This window comes from Engystomops pustulosus, chromosome 1 (genome assembly GCF_040894005.1).
Source record: "Engystomops pustulosus chromosome 1, aEngPut4.maternal, whole genome shotgun sequence".
Taxonomy (NCBI): Eukaryota; Metazoa; Chordata; class Amphibia; order Anura; family Leptodactylidae; genus Engystomops; species Engystomops pustulosus.
In genome coordinates, this window is record NC_092411.1 from 282808776 (window position 1) to 282827620 (window position 18845).

General features: G+C 45.4%; 1 protein-coding gene across 1 annotated transcript in view; it reads left to right on the forward strand.

The window, feature by feature from the left end:
- The first annotated feature begins 5252 nt into the window (after positions 1-5252).
- The window catches only part of DDRGK1 (DDRGK domain containing 1), a 32460-nt gene continuing 18867 nt past the window's right edge, over positions 5253-18845 (forward strand). Inside the window, exons 1-3 of the mRNA XM_072126361.1 lie at positions 5253-5404; positions 6973-7116; positions 15608-15747. Coding sequence (XP_071982462.1) covers positions 5317-5404; positions 6973-7116; positions 15608-15747 — 372 coding nt within the window. The 5' untranslated portion in view covers positions 5253-5316. The remainder of the gene's footprint in view (positions 5405-6972; positions 7117-15607; positions 15748-18845) is intronic.

An 18845-nucleotide genomic window follows, 5' to 3' on the forward strand; every position in this document is an offset into this window, starting at 1 on the left:
TAATAATTTTATCTTAGCTCAATAATGTACAGCTCTGACGTTGTTATATATCTACTGTAGTGTTATTTTTTTGTACTGTATATTGGTTATATTAGAATGGGAAACACTTCGTAAGCTTTAGCACTTTTTTTTGTCATAGTACTGATTGAGGAGACAAACTGGTGTAGAGATGCATTCTGGGAAAAGTATGCAAATTAGCTCTCCTTCTGAAGAAAGAAAACTGTCTCTCTAGTGCCACCTGTAGGCAACTACAACCAGCATCTGCCCCAATCAAGAGCCTTGGAACATTAGTATATGACCTAAACTTAGGACGCCCCCATCATTGCCCCCACATTTTGCCATGTCATACACGCTGCTCCGTGAGATTTACATAAGGTATTAATATAAGTGCATTATCTGACACACCCCAATCCTAGTCTGCACCAGTCCTTTAAAAAACTATTTTTACAAAAAAATAGTAAAATAAATATATAAAAATATAACAGATCGATGACTTGGATATGATGGCTGAGCATGCAGGTGGTCTTTGGATGTTGAGGATTGACCTAAGGAAACATACAAGTTATAGACTCACTAGGTCCGTAGTCTGCAACCTGCAGCTCTCCACCCAATACAAAACTGCAAGACTGCCCCCTATGGTCCAAATCTGACATTATAACTCATCTTATTTATCTGCCAGCTTTTTTAGAAGATTCTCTCAATTTGTTTGGAAAGTTGGTCTCCATTATTAATAGGCAGGATCTAATAGACCATATAATGGGGTCAACCGGGTTTTGCAAAGCGTCATGAGCACTATGATAAATATCAAATATCTTGAATTTGGAACAGAGGCCATGACACAAATGTGTGGCCATGAATTACTAAGATATAATAACTAAAACATAAATGTATATCCAACTCTGGACATCATCTTACCATACAGGTATAAACTACCAAATAAGTTGATGTTATAGGGAACCTGTCACCAGGGACCTCATTATCACTAAAGACAGGTTGCAGAAGCCTGCAGTGCAAAAATGCCTTTCTGCTTTCTCTATGCATTTGCATTACAATATAATTGTGTGGTATAACTTACCTTGTATCCTGACAGAATCCTCTGTGTAGTCCTAGGGGTTGGGCTTTGGTTGTGTTGTTTTTTGAAATGCATCCAGTGACTTGTCTGTGCTTCAGACTCCTCAGCTCTCAGCCCCCCCCCCCTTGTGCTCCTGTACAGCTCCTCCCTCCCCCACTGATGTCATCTCACTAGGCTCTGACCTCTATGAAGGAGCAGGAGGGAGGAGCTGTACAGGAGCACAAGGGGGGTTGGGGCTGAGAGCTGGGGAGTCTGCAGCATAGACAGGTCACATGTTGTTTTTTGAAAAGCATCCAGTGACTTGTCTGTGCTGCTGACTCCTCAGCTCTCAGCCCCCCCCCCCCTTGTGCTCCTGTACAGATCCTCCCTCCCCCACTGATGTCATCTAACTAGGCTGTGACCTCTATGAAGGAGCAGGAGGGAGGAGCTGTACAGGAGCAGAAAGGTGGGGGCTGAGAGCTAAGCAGTCCTCAGCTAAGACAGGTCATGTGTTGTTTTTAGAAATGCATCCAAACCAAAGGCCAACCCCTGGGACTACACAGAGGATTATATCATGGTTTACATCTTGGTTTATACTCCAGAGCAGCACTCACTATTCTGCTGCTGATGCAGTCACTGTGTATATACATGACATTACTTATCCTGTACTGATGCTGAGTTACATCCTGTATTATACTCCAGAGCTGCACTCACTATTCTGCTGCTTGTGCAGTCACTGTGTACATACATGACATTACTTATCCTGTACTGATCCTGAGTTACATCCTGTATTATACCCCAGAGCTGCACTCACTATTCTGCTGCTGGTGCAGTCACTGTGTACATACATGACATTACTTATCCTGTACTGATCCTGAGTTACATCCTATATTATACCCCATAGCTGCACTCACTATTCTGCTGGTGGTGCAGTCACTGTGTACATACATGACATTACTTATCCTGTACTGATCCTGAGTTACATCCAGTATTATACTCCAGAGCTGCACTCACTATTCTGCTGCTGGTGCAGTCACTGTGTACATACATGACATTACTTATCCTGTACTGATCCTGAGTTACATCCTGTATTATACTCCAGAGCTGCACTCACTATTCTGCTGCTGGTGCAGTCACTGTGTACATACATGACATTACTTATCCTGTACTGATCCTGAGTTACATCCAGTATTATACTCCAGAGCTGCACTCACTATTCTTCTGTCCTGTCTCAATAGTTTGCTCTTTCCTGTAGAGTGCACCCTAGAGACGTCTCCTCCACCATGACGCTCTATAATACAGTGAGCGGGAATAAACTGTTTACTGATTCAATGGCAGGAACATGATAGAGCAATCTGACTCTCTATATTAGAAGCGACTCCATTCAGCGCAGCGGTGATGACGGCCTCTAATACGAATTTAATATCACAGCAAATAAAGGGAGATGGAAAATCTATGGGCTGAAACTAATGTCTGTCCCAGGGAGATATGTGGCTATCAATGTGCCGGAGGAGGGGGTGTACAGCCGCTTTATCACCGGACCGGACGCCATGAAATTCTGGCTCAGGAAACACAGCGGGGCAGCCTGACACCCTAAAGGGGATCCTAGGGAGGATGGAAATGTAGTATCTCACCATAAAGCAGAGTTGTGCTCCGCTGTGTGACCCCCAAGCAAAGCTCATGGGAGAGGGGGACACAAGAGCTTACAGTCTATGAGGATGAGGGGGTGACACAAGAGCTTACAGTCTATGAGGATGAGGGGGTGACACAAGAGATTACAGTCTATGAGGATGAGGGGGTGACACAAGAGCTTACAGTCTATGAGGATGGAGGGTGACACAAGAGATTACAGTCTATGAGGATGAGGGGGTGACACAAGAGCTTACAGTCTATGAGGATGAGGGGTGACACAAGAGCTTACAGTCTATGAGGATGAAGGGGTGAGACAAGAGCTTACAGTCTATGAGGATGAAGGGTGACACAAGAGCTTACAGTCTATGAGAATGAGGGGGGTGACACAAGAGCTTACAGTCTATGAGGATGAGGGGGTGACACAAGAGCTTACAGTCTATGAGGATGAAGGGAGACACAAGAGCTTACAGTCTATGAAGATGAAGGGGTGACACAAGAGCTTACAGTCTATGAGGATGAGGGGGTGACACAAGAGCTTACAGTCTATGAGGATGAGGGGGTGACACAAGAGCTTACAGTCTATGAGGATGAGGGGGTGACACAAGAGCTTACAGTCTATGAGGATGAGGGGGTGACACAAGAGCTTACAGTCTATGAGGATGAGGGGGTGATGCAAGAGCTTACAGTCTATGAGGATGAAGGGGTGACACAAGAGCTTACAGTCTATGAGGATGAAGGGTGACAGGGTGAGCGAGTGGAGCTGGCGTCCCGTTTTGTATACTGTTTTATGCGCATTTTAAACATACTCTTGTGAGTATAACTTTTAAGAATAAAATCCAAGGTTTTAGAATGTACTATGCGATTTGGTGCCTACTTTCTCTTTTAGTTTTTGCTACCACACTGTTGAGTGAGTTTAAGGAGCAAACTGCACCTTAAGGATGTTCTGAATAGTGACCTACATCTTGTTGCCAAACTTTCCTCATCGGTAGAATATAATTGAAGATCTTTGAAGGAATTTTGAACAACAGCCGTATTGGAATCATTGGGAGCTCCGGTCAGGGTTTTTTATACTCCTTTTTTATTGTTTAAAGTGGGACTTGTTGGATCGGTCTCGGACTGTGGTGTTAGCTCCTGTGGTATGGAAGTGTGCTGCACTGTGTTTTTATAATTTCTGATAACATTTGCGTTTACAAAACGCATTGTAAATGCAATGTTAACACATGCGTAAACATTGTGTTAACACATATAAATAGTAATTAGTAAATGTAATTAGGCAAATCAACTCTCCTCCGCTGTTGTGATGCGATCTAAACGTAATGAAAACGCAACCAAGGCGCAATGTGTGAACGCGCCCTAACGAAGGGCTTGATTTCTGTCGGACAGATTGAATTTTCTAGCGGCGCCATGTAATATATGAAATCGATGATCGATAAAAATAAAAAATGGTTGCGCCATTTTCTAGCAGACTTAACGTCTTTCACTGCGTGCTTACACCTCGCCTTTATTCTTTATCGTACAGATATCATGTTTTTATTATATTTTTTATTAAGAATGTATATTTTTTAAAAACCTCAATATTTGTATCGCCAATTTTCTGACAGCCATGACTTTTCATTCTTTGCCGTATGGAGAACGGTGTCTGGATAAACTGTCGTTATTTTGATTTTGTAAACTGTATGATCCCTTTAAATCAAAATATGGGTTTACACCCATTTACACCCCCTTATATGATAAAACTAATCCTAAACTGGCTGATAACAGAGAACAACAGACTGCACCGAACAGCAGATCAAGCCTAGGTCAGAAAGAGATGTTACTGTAATTTACTTTATTTTCAGCTTTTTAAAAACAGTAGAAAAAGGTCAAATTTGAGACTTAAAAAAAAAAAAAAAAATCCCGAAGTAAAGGCTGCGTTCACATGTGGCGCTCATGACTTTGCTCTAACTTGCCTAATGACATTGCGGTTAACGAATGCATTTACAAAACGCAATATTAACGTCAGGGCGCGTTCACACGTTGCGTTTTGGTCGCGTTTTCATTGCATTTAAAACGCATATACAACAGCTGATGAGGTGATTTGCCTAATTACATTACCGTTTATGTTTGTAAACGAAATGTTAACGCATGCGTTAACATCGCGTTTATGATGCGTTTTGTAAACGGAAATGTTAACAGTGATGTAATTAGGCAAATCACCCCTCCTCAGCTGTTGTATATGCGTTTCAAACGCAATGAAAACGCAGGTCAAAACGCAACGTGTGAACGCGCTCTCACGTGTGAACAACGCACTTTTTTTTTTCTCCCGCTGTATCCGGTTTTCCTTAAAGCGGGTGAGGAGGATCATAAGATTTATACAGAGCGCGACCATTTAGAGCCTGTCGCGGGGGGGAACCTTCTACCAATGACGCTATAATATATGCTTTATATATGTAAAACCATCATACAGAGCTGCTCTGTAAACATTGCAGTGTTTGGATACAGAACGGTGTTTTAAGTGAAGCTACACGCATTATACGCGGTTAGTTAGTTACGCTCCCCCCTGTGAGGCCGCTTTGGTCGCGTCCACGCTCTGTGTTGCCGGCTGATGACGCGGCGCTGTGGGCGGGGCCTGTCCGGTGACGTGTCCTGCAGTGATGGACGCCGTGCTGTACGTGGTGGCGGCCGCGCTGCTGGCGGTGCTGCTCTTCTTTATAACCCGGATACGGGGGCAGGCGGAGCGAGGTGAGCGGGGTCCTAGTGCCCCCCTGTATGGCCCGCTCTTGGGGGCTCTGGGTGCGGGAGCTTAGTCGCTGGGTGGACTGTCCCTTTAAATGGTGCGATAGTCACAGCTGTGATCCCTGCTGTGCACTACCTGCTGGGAATTGTCCATTGCTTGTCACATGTGGATCTTACTGTAGCAAAGCGTCAGCTGTGAGAAGTTTAGGGCTCTGTTCACATCTGCATCAGAGCTTTTGAACTCTTCCCACACCTTGACGTTCCGGCTCTGACATCCCACCTACTGCTACTGGTACCGACTGCCTGATACCGACCAACAGTCCCAAATTTGTGGGAATTGTTATTTATTATCACCCCCCTATTCACTGCCCCGCCCCTGAGGAGCCACCTGTGGCCATTGACCCCCAATAGAATCCTGAAACATCAGCATCAGGGGCCGGGGAGGCTCAGAGAGGACCTGCCCCAATAACATCATAACAATAATCTTACCGGAGCTGGTTATCTGGACCGGCCCCAAGCATCAGACCCAATATCCACGCGACTTATAAAGTATGAAAATATCAATAAAATGTAATTAATTAAAAAAAAAGTTGTTATGATCGCCTCCCCTTCACCCATCCCTCAATAGTAATGGTGATAAAGCGAATCAAAAAGTTCTCTCCCCCCGCCAAAAAAAAAAAAAAATAAATAAAACACGTCCTTAAAGGAAATCTGCCATCCGAATCCATCACGATAACCCAGGGACACTTAGATGAAGGATCCATAGATTTGCTGTCCATGGCCTCCTTCCTTCTAAAAATCAACTGTTAAAATTATGCTTATGAGCCTGAAGTAATCTGGGAGTTGTTACAAGAGAAACATATAGCTTCGCATGCTGTTACACTGACTCACCCTACTGTCTGCTCTCAGGACTTTCCCCATCCATTTAACTGATGTAATGTCACACAGTGAAAGGGGGAAGTTCTCTTGCACAGTGTAACAGCCGGTGAAGCTACAGCATGGAGGGGCTCCTGCAACACCCCCTATGACCCTTCTGACTCATTAGCATAATTGTAAGAGGTGATTTTAGAAGGAAGGAGGGGCGATTATCACAGTCGCGGTGTGAAAAATGGAATAAAAACAAATGTAAATGGCTCCTTTTACCCAGCTGTGGTTCCCATCTCACTCTTCTGATTTTTGGGACTGGGTCCGAATAGAGGTTCTGGAGGGTCACAGGATCCCTTCATCTAATGAGGAGGCCAGTCATTGGATGAAGTGGATCATGTGACTTCCGATCGGAAGAAGCCCGGAGAAAACCAGAAGTATGGGAGCATACCTCCCCACCCCCCTTATTAGAGGAGAAGGAGAATCCCTTTAAGGGGTTAATGTGTGTCATCTATGAAATAGTGTAGAATTTAAAAAAAAAAAATTGTAACCTAAAAAAAAATGTTACTTAAAAGATATTACAAAGAAAATGGTTATAAAATACACATTTTGTGTAACAATTCTTAGTGTATCTGTATTATGTGCCTGTAATCACCTGCAGTCTGCGGGTAATGAGGATGTTATGTCATTAATTGTCTTCTCACTCACAGCGGATGGGGAGCAGCAGCAGCATGTGGCGGCAGCGAGGCCCAGGCCACAGCCCGAGCAGCGGGCGGAGGGGATGCCCAGGAGGAGGGTGAACCGCAGCATGCATGCCCAGAGGAGGGCACAGCGCATGGAGGAGGAGAGGCAAGGTATGAACAGCGCCCCCCCTGCCCACAGGCTGTGTGTGGTATTGCTCTTCAGTCACTTTCATAGTACAGGCGGTCCCCTAATTAAGGACACCCAACTTACAGACAACCAATAGTTACAGACAGACCCCTTTGACCTCTGGTGAAGTCTCTGGATGTTACTATAGTCCCAGGCTGCAATGATCAGTTGTAATGTGTCTGTAATGAAGCTTTATCCTTGGTCCAATTACAGCAAAAAAAATTTAAACTGCAATTGTCACTGGGGCCACAATTTTTTTGTCTGGATCTACAATGATAAAATATACAGTTTCGACTTACATACAAATTCAACTTAAAAACAAACCTCCGGGCCCTTGTGTCTTGTACATAACCCGGGGACTGCCTGTAATGAGATGTAACGCCGGAGATTCTGCACTCCAGGGTTACATCTCATTACAAAAAGTACTAAGTCCTCGTGGTGTCAAATGGGCTCCTCCTGCGTAGGGCACACATGACGCCTAGTAGGTGAGCACCCAGTCCTGCATAGGGCACACATGACGCCTAGTAGGTGAGCACCCATTCCTGCATAGGGCACACATGACGCCTAGTAGGTGAGCACCCAGTCCTGCATAGGGCACACATGACACCTAGTAGGTGAGCACCCAGTCCTGCAAAGGGCACACATGACGACTAGTAGGTGAGCACCCAGTCCTGCATAGGGCACACATGACACGTAGTAGGTGAGCACCCAGTCCTGCATAGGGCACACATGACACGTAGTAGGTGAGCACCCAGTCCTGCATAGGGCACACATGACACCTAGTAGGTGAGCACCCAGTACTGCATAGGGCACACATGACACTTAGTAGGTGAGCACCCATTCCTGCATAGGGCAACCATGACACCTAGTAGGTGAGCACCCAGTCCTGCATAGGGCACACATGACACCTAGTAGGTGAGCTCCCAGTCCTGCATAGGGCACACATGACACCTAGTAGGTGAGCACCCGGTCCTGCATAGGGCACACATGACACCTAGTAGGTGAGCACCCAGTCCTGCATAGGGCACACATGACACCTAGTAGGTGAGTACCCAGTCCTGCAGGGCACCCATGACACCTAGTAGGTGAGCACCCAGTCCTGCATAGGGCACACATGACACCTAGTAGGTGAGCACCCAGTCCTGCAGGGCACACATGACACCTAGTAGGTGAGCTCCCAGTCCTGCAGGGCACCCATGACACCTAGTAGGTGAGCACCCAGTCCTGCATAGGGCACACATGACACCAAGTAGGTGAGCACCCAGTCCTGCAGGGCACCCATGACACCTAGTAGGTGAGCACCCAGTCCTGCATAGGGCACACATGACACCTAGTAGGTGAGCACCCAGTCCTGCATAGGGCACACATGACACCTAGTAGGTGAGCACCCAGTGCTGCATAGGGCACCCATGACACCTAGTAGGTGAGCACCCAGTCCTGCATAGGGCACACATGACACCTAGTAGGTGAGCGCCCAGTCCTGCGTAGGGCACACATGACACCTAGTAGGTGAGCGCCCAGTCCTGCGTAGGGCACCCATGACACCTAGTAGGTGAGTACCCAGTCCTGCAGGGCACCCATGACACCTAGTAGGTGAGCACCCAGTCCTGCATAGGGCACACATGACACCTAGTAGGTGAGCTCCCAGTCCTGCAGGGCACCCATGACACCTAGTAGGTGAGCACCCAGTCCTGCATAGGGCACACATGACACCTAGTAGGTGAGCACCCAGTCCTGCAGGGCACCCATGACACCTAGTAGGTGAGCACCCAGTCCTGCATAGGGCACACATGACACCTAGTAGGTGAGCACCCAGTCCTGCAGAGGGCACCCATGACACCTAGTAGGTGAGCACCCAGTCCTGCATAGGGCACACATGACACCTAGTAGGTGAGCGCCCAGTCCTGCGTAGGGCACACATGACACCTAGTAGGTGAGCGGCCAGTCCTGCGTAGGGCACACATGACACCTAGTAGGTGAGCACCCAGTCCTGCAGGGCACCCATGACACCTAGTAGGTGAGCACCCAGTCCTGCAGGGCACCCATGACACCTAGTAGGTGAGCACCCAGTCCTGCATAGGGCACACATGACACCTAGTAGGTGAGCACCCAGTCCTGCATAGGGCACACATGACACCTAGTAGGTGAGCACCCAGTCCTGCATAGGGCACACATGACACCTAGTAGGTGAGCACCCAGTCCTGCATAGGGCACACATGACACCTAGTAGGTGAGCACCCAGTGCTGCATAGGGCACCCATGACACCTAGTAGGTGAGCTCCCAGTCCTGCATAGGGCACACATGACGCCTAGTAGGTGAGCACCCAGTCCTGCATAGGGCACACATGACATTTAGTAGGTGAGCACCCAGTCCTGCATAGGGCACACATGACACCTAGTAGGTGAGCACCCAGTCCTGCATATGGCACACATGACACCTAGTAGGTGAGCACCCAGTCCTGCATAGGGCACACATGACGCCTAGTAGGTGAGCACCCAGTGCTGCATAGGGCACCCATGACACCTAGTAGGTGAGCACCCAGTCCTGCATAGGGCACACATGACGCCTAGTAGATGAGCACCCAGTCCTGCATAGGGCACACATGATACCTAGTAGGTGAGCACCCATTCCTGCATAGGGCACACATGACGCCTAGTAGATGAGCACCCGGTCCTGCATAGGGCACACATGATACCTAGTAGGTGAGCACCCAGTCCTGCATAGGGCACACATGACACCAAGTAGGTGAGCACCCAGTCCTGCAGGGCACCCATGACACCTAGTAGGTGAGCACCCAGTCCTGCATAGGGCACACATGATACCTAGTAGGTGAGCACCCATTCCTGCATAGGGCACACATGACACCTAGTAGGTGAGCACCCAGTTCTGCATAGGGCACCCATGACACCTAGTAGGTGAGCACCCAGTCCTGCATAGGGCACACATGACACCTAGTAGGTGAGCACCCATTCCTGCATAGGGCAACCATGACACCTAGTAGGTGAGCACCCAGTCCTGCATAGGGCACACATGATACCTAGTAGGTGAGCACCCAGTCCTGCATAGGGCACCCATGACACCTAGTAGGTGAGCACCCATTCCTGCATAGGGCAACCATGACACCTAGTAGGTGAGCACCCAGTCCTGCATAGGGCACACATGATACCTAGTAGGTGAGCACCCAGTCCTGCATAGGGCAACCATGACACCTAGTAGGTGAGCACCCAGTCCTGCATAGGGCACACATGATACCTAGTAGGTGAGCACCCAGTCCTGCATAGGGCACCCATGACACCTAGTAGGTGAGCACCCAGTCCTGCATAGGGCACACATGATACCTAGTAGGTGAGCACCCAGTCCTGCATAGGGCACCCATGACACCTAGTAGGTGAGCACCCAGTCCTGCATAGGGCACCCATGACACCTAGTAGGTGAGCACCCAGTCCTGCATAGGGCACACATGATACCTAGTAGGTGAGCACCCAGTTCTGCATAGGGCACCCATGACACCTAGTAGGTGAGCACCCAGTCCTGCATAGGGCACACATGATACCTAGTAGGTGAGCACCCAGTCCTGCATAGGGCACCCATGACACCTAGTAGGTGAGCACCCAGTCCTGCATAGGGCACACATGACACCTAGTAGGTGAGTACCCAGTCCTGCAGGGCACCCATGACACCTAGTAGGTGAGCACCCAGTCCTGCATAGGGCACACATGATACCTAGTAGGTGAGCACCCAGTCCTGCATAGGGCACCCATGACACCTAGTAGGTGAGCACCCAGTCCTGCATAGGGCACACATGATACCTAGTAGGTGAGCACCCAGTGCTGCATAGGGCACCCATGACACCTAGTAGGTGAGCACCCAGTCCTGCATAGGGCACCCATGACACCTAGTAGGTGAGCACCCAGTCCTGCATAGGGCACACATGATACCTAGTAGGTGAGCACCCAGTTCTGCATAGGGCACCCATGACACCTAGTAGGTGAGCACCCAGTCCTGCATAGGGCACACATGATACCTAGTAGGTGAGCACCCAGTCCTGCATAGGGCACCCATGACACCTAGTAGGTGAGCACCCAGTCCTGCATAGGGCACAAGACCTCTGCGCAGAGACATTAAAAATGTGCATTTTACTTGTGGAAAACATCTGCAGCAAGTACAGGCAGTTTCCGGGTTACATACAAGATACAAGGGTTCGTAGGTTTGTTCTTAAGTTGAATTTGTATGTAAGTCGAAACTATATACTATGTAGTACATATATATTTTTTCTGATTGTAGATCAAGGCAAAAAAAATTTTTTTGTCCCAGTGACAAGTGGATTTTCAAATTTTTTTGCTGTAATGGGACCAAGGATTGTCAATAAAGCTTCATTACAGACACCTTACAGCTGATCATTGCTGCCCAGGACTATAGTAACATCCAGAGAAGTCACAGGGGGCCGTCTGTAGCTAGGGGTCGTCTGTAAGTCGGGTGTCCTTAAGTAGGGGACCACCTGTACATGGAATTTTTTTACAGAACGGTTTAGTATATCTGGTGGATATTTCAGGTGCCGTTACCCTAAAGTAGAGGGAAAAGTCACCTGTGTGACATTACAAGTGCCCGTGTTTCAGTATATAAGTAATATATTTATATTTGAGGCCTAAAATTCACGCCCCTTCGGTCTTAAAGGACATCCACCAATTAGTGTGGAAATTTTATTAATTTTTTTTTATTTAACCTAAAAAAAAAAAAAAAAAGTTCCTAAAAAGATATTACAAAGAAAACGGTTAAATAAGTTTATACTAAAAAAAAAAAAAAAAAAAATTAAACTCCTTTTGTAACAATTCTTTGTTTTTTTTTTTACCCCAAAACATATATAAATAATAAAGATTAATCACTATATTCTTTGTGTATTTCCAATTTAAAAGACATCTACCACCAGGATCTAGGACTGTAAACCAAGCACACTGACATACTGGTGTGCGCCCCCTCTGGCAGGATCTGCTCTTCTTTTAGCTTCCTATTCCCTTGTTTTTAAGAACAAAAAAAATTACCGTATTTTTCGGACTATAAGGCGCACAAAAAATCCTTTGATTTTCTCAGAAATCAAAGGTGCGCCTTATAATCCGGTGCGCCTTATATATGAACCGTACTTACAGACAACAGCTGCCTTGTACTGTCCACAGGTCTGCCACCTGCTGGTCATTCATCCTTATAATCAGGTGCGCCTTATATATGAACCTAGATGTTTTAGCAGGCATTTATTGATGGTGCGCCTTATAATCTGGTGCGCCTTATAATCCAGTGCGCCTTATATATGAACCGTACTTACAGACAACAGCTGCCTTGTACTGTGCACAGGTCTGCCACCTGCTGGTCATTCTTCCTTATAATCAGGTGCGCCTTATAATCCGGTGCGGCTTATATATGAACCTAAACGTTTTAGCAGGCATTTATTGATGGTGCACCTTTTAATCTGGGGCGCCTTATAGTCCGAAAAATAAGGTATTTCAACTGAACCTGAGGGGCTCCGGGTTCTATTGACAGCTATGGAGCCCGGAGCCCCTCAAGCTCATTTGCCTTATTCTAAAATCTTTGCTAAAGATGCTAAAAGAGGAGCGGATCCTACCAAAGGGGGTGCACACCAGTATGTTTGTGCGCTTGGTTTACATTCCATCATCCTGGTGGTAGATGTCCTTTAATGAAATGTTTATAGTGTAGTGTAATATAAAAAAAAATCCTATGAAAACATGTATTGTCTTAAAATTAAAATTGCCATTTTTTTCCCCGAGCGTTTGGTCATTCCCGTTTATTGAGCTTCTAAATTTAGCTAAATGTCAATAGAGAACGTTAACAAACTACTAACTAGCTAAATAAAAACGGTCACGAAAAACACATACGACTGTATAATCCCTGAAAAGAACAGCTCATACTGAAAAAAAAACAAAAAAAAACAGGCCCTTTTTTTGTTTTTTTCATTTCCATTTTTCACTTCCCACCATCAAAAATCTATAACTTTTCCAAGTAAAGAGCTGTGTTTGAGCTTGTTTTCTGTGTAACAAATTGTGCTTCATAGTGACAGTGTTAAATATTCCATGCCGTGTACTGGGAAGCCGGAAAAAAAATTCCAAATGCAGTGAAATTGTTGAAAAAAAAACGCATTTGCTCTGTTTTCTTGTGGGCTTGGATTTTACGGCTTTCACTGTGCGCCCCTAATGACAGGTCTACTTTATTCTTTGGGTCAGTACAATCACGGGGATATCACATTTGGATAGGTTTTATAATGTTTTCATACATTTACAAATATTAAAACCTTTTGTACAAATTTTTTTTATTTTTATTTTGCCGTCTTCTGGCGCTAATAACTTTTTCACACTTTGGTTACGAGCTGTGGGCGGTGTCATTTTTTTGCGACTTTTGATGACGTTTTCAATGCTTCTATTTTTAGGACTGTATGACCTTCTTTTCACTTTTTATAAAAAAATTTTTACATTTTTCAAAATGGCAAAAAAACCCCCCTTTTTAAAAAATTTGGGCGCTATTTTCTGTTACGGGGTTAAACGCAGTGAAAAACCGTTATTATATTTTGATAGATCGGGCATTTTTGGATGTGTCGACACCTAATGTGTTTATGATTTTTACTGTTTATTTATATTTGTGTCAGTTCTAGGGAAAGGGGGGGGGGTGATTAGAATTTTTAGTTTTTTTTTTTTTTAATATAATTTCTTTTTTACTTTTTTAAAAAAATTTTTTACTAATTTTCAGACCGCCTAGGGTACTTTAACCCTAGGTTGTCTGATTGATTCCAACATACACATCCATACTACAGTATGGCAATATATGGGGATTTTCTTCACACATTGTAATCAATGGGTTAAAACGTGACAGCCTCGGGTCTTCCGTCATGGCAAAAGAGGGCTCAGCAAGTGAGCCTTCTCCGTGCGCCCCCAGCCAACCCCTGACGTGCTATTACGGGATAAACAACCACAGCAAGCGCTCCTGGGAAATGAATTGCTAGGCCCCGCCTCCTTTCTGTCCTGCAGCTCCTCCCCCTTGCTCCAATATTTGTTCTTGCCAAGCTCTGATACAGGGGACAGTCGGGGTAAGACATTCTAGTATTTTCCATAAACTAGGTTTGCCTGAAGCATCAAAATTTCGGTACCTTTTCGGTTTTAAAAGAGGCAAAACAGTTCAATATCACAATCGAGTATTACAAGTATCATATCAGTATCGGGATACTTTTTCAGATATCGCATCACACTCAAAAATTCTGTTCTCTGTTTAACCCTTCCTTTTTTTTTTTTTTTTTATCCTTTATGAAATAAAACAATAAATTAGATGTCATTCAAAATCCTGTAAAAGTAGGACCCAGCCTATAAAAAACAAGCAATATGGAGGGGAACATTAAAAAAGACATAAAACATTCCAGTCCTGAAGCTGTGAAAAAATAAAAGCTGTTACGTGGGAGTGAAACCTAGTGAAAAAAAAAAAAACTATCTGGCAATTAGTATGTGAACCCCCGTGCTATACTTTTTTTTTTTGCAAAAAATGCTAATTTTTTCGGCAGTTTTTTCAGCTGTTCTTTCGCTGAATAACTGATGTGAAGCTGAGCTGTTTATTGCAATATTGAACAATTAAATTTAGTGTATTTTTTTACATATTTAGGTTGTATTTGCACCTGTGTATCGGCAGCAGTGCTGATACAGTCCTTGTATCCCCCCCCCCCTCTCTCTCTCTCTCTCTCTCTGGTCTCGTAGTCAGACATGCCGGGTGCGGGGGCGGCCGGCGCAGGCTGGGGGCTGCACCACACGTGGGATGATGCTGGAGCTTATCTCCTGCAGCAGCCGCAGGGTCACACATCAGCCTCCACCTGTGTCTCCGGTTAACCCCTTCTCAATATTTTGCTGAAGAAAAAAAAAAGATGTAAAAATTGTTACTTTTGACTTTTAAAACTTAAAAAAAAAAAAAAAAAAAAAGTTTCTATAAAACCTTTCATGAGCCCTTCTTCATGCTGAGCTCTGATGAAGGGGGGCTATACAATCCTCAATGTTGTGCAATTGTGCAAACAAAATCCCCCCCCCCCCCCCCCCCCGAAAGGAAATCTACCATCAAAATCCATCATGACAAACCAGGGACGTTACTCATAGACCGTCACTGGGGTAATCTACTCATATTTGTTTGTCCATAGTCTCCTGCCTTCTAAAAATCACATTTTATAATTATGCTAATGAGTCTGAATTATTCCTGCGGGTGTTACCAGAGCCCCTCAGTGCTGACGCTTCATAGGCTGTTACACTGTCAAACCACTCCCCTGCTCCCTCTGCATCATGTAATCTCACACAGTGGGAGGGGGAAGTGGTCTGCACACTGTAACAGCCTGTGAAGCTGCAGCAAAATAAACACCCTTTAATTTTAGAATGAAGGAGGCCATGGATAAGAAATATAAGAAGATTACCACATTATCACTTCTCTCTCTTGCCATCCTTCAGCCATCGTGGAGGAGCACTCTGCCGCTGCTGAGGATGATGAGGAGGGGGAGGAAGCTCCGGCAGTGCAGGCCACGGGGAAGATTGGAGCCAAAAAGCAGAAGAAATTAGAGGAAAAGCAGGCGAGAAAGGCCCAGAGAGAGGTAAGAGTCATGGGAGATAATGTGAACATGTCCAAGACCTCCGCTGCCAGTCAGTGAATGGAAATGCTGCTCAAGAAAGTGGCACTCACGGAGTAATGGCTGCCGGCTCCAGGCTCTGACGGAGCTCTCTACTTCCCTATCCCTATCGCTAAGCCTTGTTCTGCCCCACTCTTACCTGATCGGATGGGCTTGGGGGCGCGTTTAGGGAGGTGTGGTGCCTCTGGTCCGCGGTGCCGGGAGGAGAGGCGCAGGTGACGCGGCCGCGATCGGGGTGGCCGAGACGCTGGAGTCTTTTTGACGCGCGGCTCGCGTCTCGAGTCTCCTCTGCGGCGGCCGACAGGCATGGGTCGGTGCCGCACATAGCACTGCACGGCGTGCCGGGTGCTAAGGATCTATGAGGAGAGGTGGTCCGGCGCGGGGTGCGCGAAGAGTGCAGAGCGCCCCCGATGCTGACGGGACACCTGTGGCTCTCTGCATGAAGAGGACGCTGAGGGCGCTAACGGCGACCTGGAATGCAGGAAGCAAGAAGAAGCCGGACCTGGATGCACCTCTGGGTGTCGTAAGGAGAGGAATACTGCCGGTCTCTGCCCTGCTATGACTACAGTGTCGCTAAGTGAGTGAGCGAGCGTCTGGTGAGTGAACCCTGCGCCCTGCACCCCGCACCTTGGACACTCAGAAGAGGGACCCCACCGACAGAAGCGACACCCGGACCCCCAAAGCAATGGTACAGTACAATTTATAGCTATGGAACTCAGCAATTGTTCTTCATTCTATTTGCCCACTGAGGACCCCTGAGTCTATCTGGGGATTTATGATTTCCCCGGCGGCTATTCTGTGCCCTCTCGCTTCATGTTTTGCTGTTTGTAATACTAGCAATAACATAGGAATGTGCTGGACTAACCTGAGGTCTCAAGGCCACTGACTAACCATCTAACGAAACTTCTTCTAACCACTCTCTAACTAACTGCTTACCCTTTGACTAATAACTTACTACCCTGGAACTAATGGACTAGGTAAATGGGAATGTGAATGCAGCTGTCTCTGGAACTAACCTCCTTTTCCTGAAAGTACATTTGACCCTTGAAATGGATCTCACTTATTTCTGCTGTTTCCTTGCTTGATTGGTAGACTGTGAGAAAAGTGTTGGGATATTTTTCAGGTCGCTCTTAATAAGAAATAGCTAAGTGAACTATTACTTGCCATAATGGTTAAGCGGGAAAAGGGTATAAAGGTTGTGTTCTCGGTCTGCCATCTTAAAAATGTGGTGATATTATTGAGAATATTGCTGGGATATTTTTTGGTGCTTATAACCAGAAATAACCAAGTGAACTATTATCTGCCATAATTGTGAAGCGGGAAAAAGTTACAAAGGTTATATTTTAGGTCTACCATTCTAAAAACGTGGTGATACTATTTAATGTAGAAGAAGTGTTTTTTTTTTTTTTTTTTTTCTCTCCTCTTTTCCCCAGCTTGTGGGTATAATGACGAGAGGTAAAAACCTGCTAAAAAAAAATACCCCGCCTAAACTAAAAAACCAACTGACACGTGCCCAAAATAAATCATCGGTACGTGAACCTATTTCGAGTATACCAAAGGGGATTAACTCCTTACGTCTTAATTTTCAGCCAAAACTAACGACCCAAGATTCCACCTCTCCTCAAGCTGATTCCCAACCGACAATTATGGCAACATCTCTGAGAGAGGCGTATTCCGCCTCTCCCTCCCCAAATCCCCAAGCTGTACTTACTGTAGAGGTAATGCAAAGTATGCTAGACAGATTTGAAATAAAACTCTTATCTAGAATGCAGGACATGATGGGGGAATTACAAAAAGAAGTAAGGTCGATTGGAGAAAGGATAGACCAGGTGGAAACTAAACTATCGGAAGTGACAGTGTCTCAAAATAGTTTAATGACCTCGCATACCGAAATGGAACATAAGATAACGGATTTGGAATTAAAAATAGGGGATTTAGAGGACAGATCGAGGAGAAACAACGTTCGCCTTAGGGGCATCCCTGAAGCTGTTCCTGACTCAGCACTTGAGGAATACGCAGGCAAATTTATTTCGGCTATACTACCAGAGGCAAAAGAGTTAGATGTGACAATTGATCGCATCCATAGGATTCCGAGACCAAAACATTTAAAAGCAGATACCCCCAGAGATACCATCTTAAGGATGCATTTTTTTAAAACTAAAAACCTTCTAATACAGGAGACCCGTAAAAACCCCAGGTTTCCACCACCCTACGGGAACATTGAGATTTTTGCGGACCTATCACCAATAACCCTAAAAAAGAGGCGCGAATTCGGGGAAATAACTAAAATCCTAAGAGATGCAGGTATGACCTATAAATGGGGTTTCCCAGTAAAATTAATTGTGACAAAGGATAAGTCCACCTATACATGCAGTAATGTGAAGCAAGCTGAAAACCTAATGGAAAAGTGGGGCTTGCTAAAATGTAAGGACACTGAAAAAGCTAAAAGTAATATAGATCAGGAGTGGTCCGTAGTAAAATAGGGAATAATGGGGAATGGTAGGGAGACTAATCCCTCATTTTGGAGACACCAAGGGGACGGAACTCTTCCACCTTACATAGGAGGCGGAGTCCCATCTCACTGGTGACTGTTTGCCCCGTATCCAGTATACAAACACTGGATTTGTTTAAGTCTAGGCCGGCTAATATGTTAGCTGGTCAGTTAATGTATTTGTATATTAAATATGTTGTTGTAGTGGTGTTTTGTATTTATGATAAGGCATGCTCTGGGAGGGGCAGTTTAATTGAAATAAATAAGAATGTATTAATAGCATTTAAAACGTGACTAAGATATGGTTATTGAAATAATGTCATTGAATGTTAATGGGTTGAACACTCCACAAAAGCGTACTTCACTTTGGAAAGAAATAATTAACACTCAAGCAGACATAATAGGGATACAAGAAACTCATCTACTTAAAAAAGATGAAGTCCGCCTACATCATCGCGACTTTCCTACGATTATATTTGCAACTTCTAACTCTAAAAAAGCAGGGGTGTGTATGATGTTCAAAAATACTGTTATATTTGATCTTACTAGGAAACTGATTGATGAGGAGGGG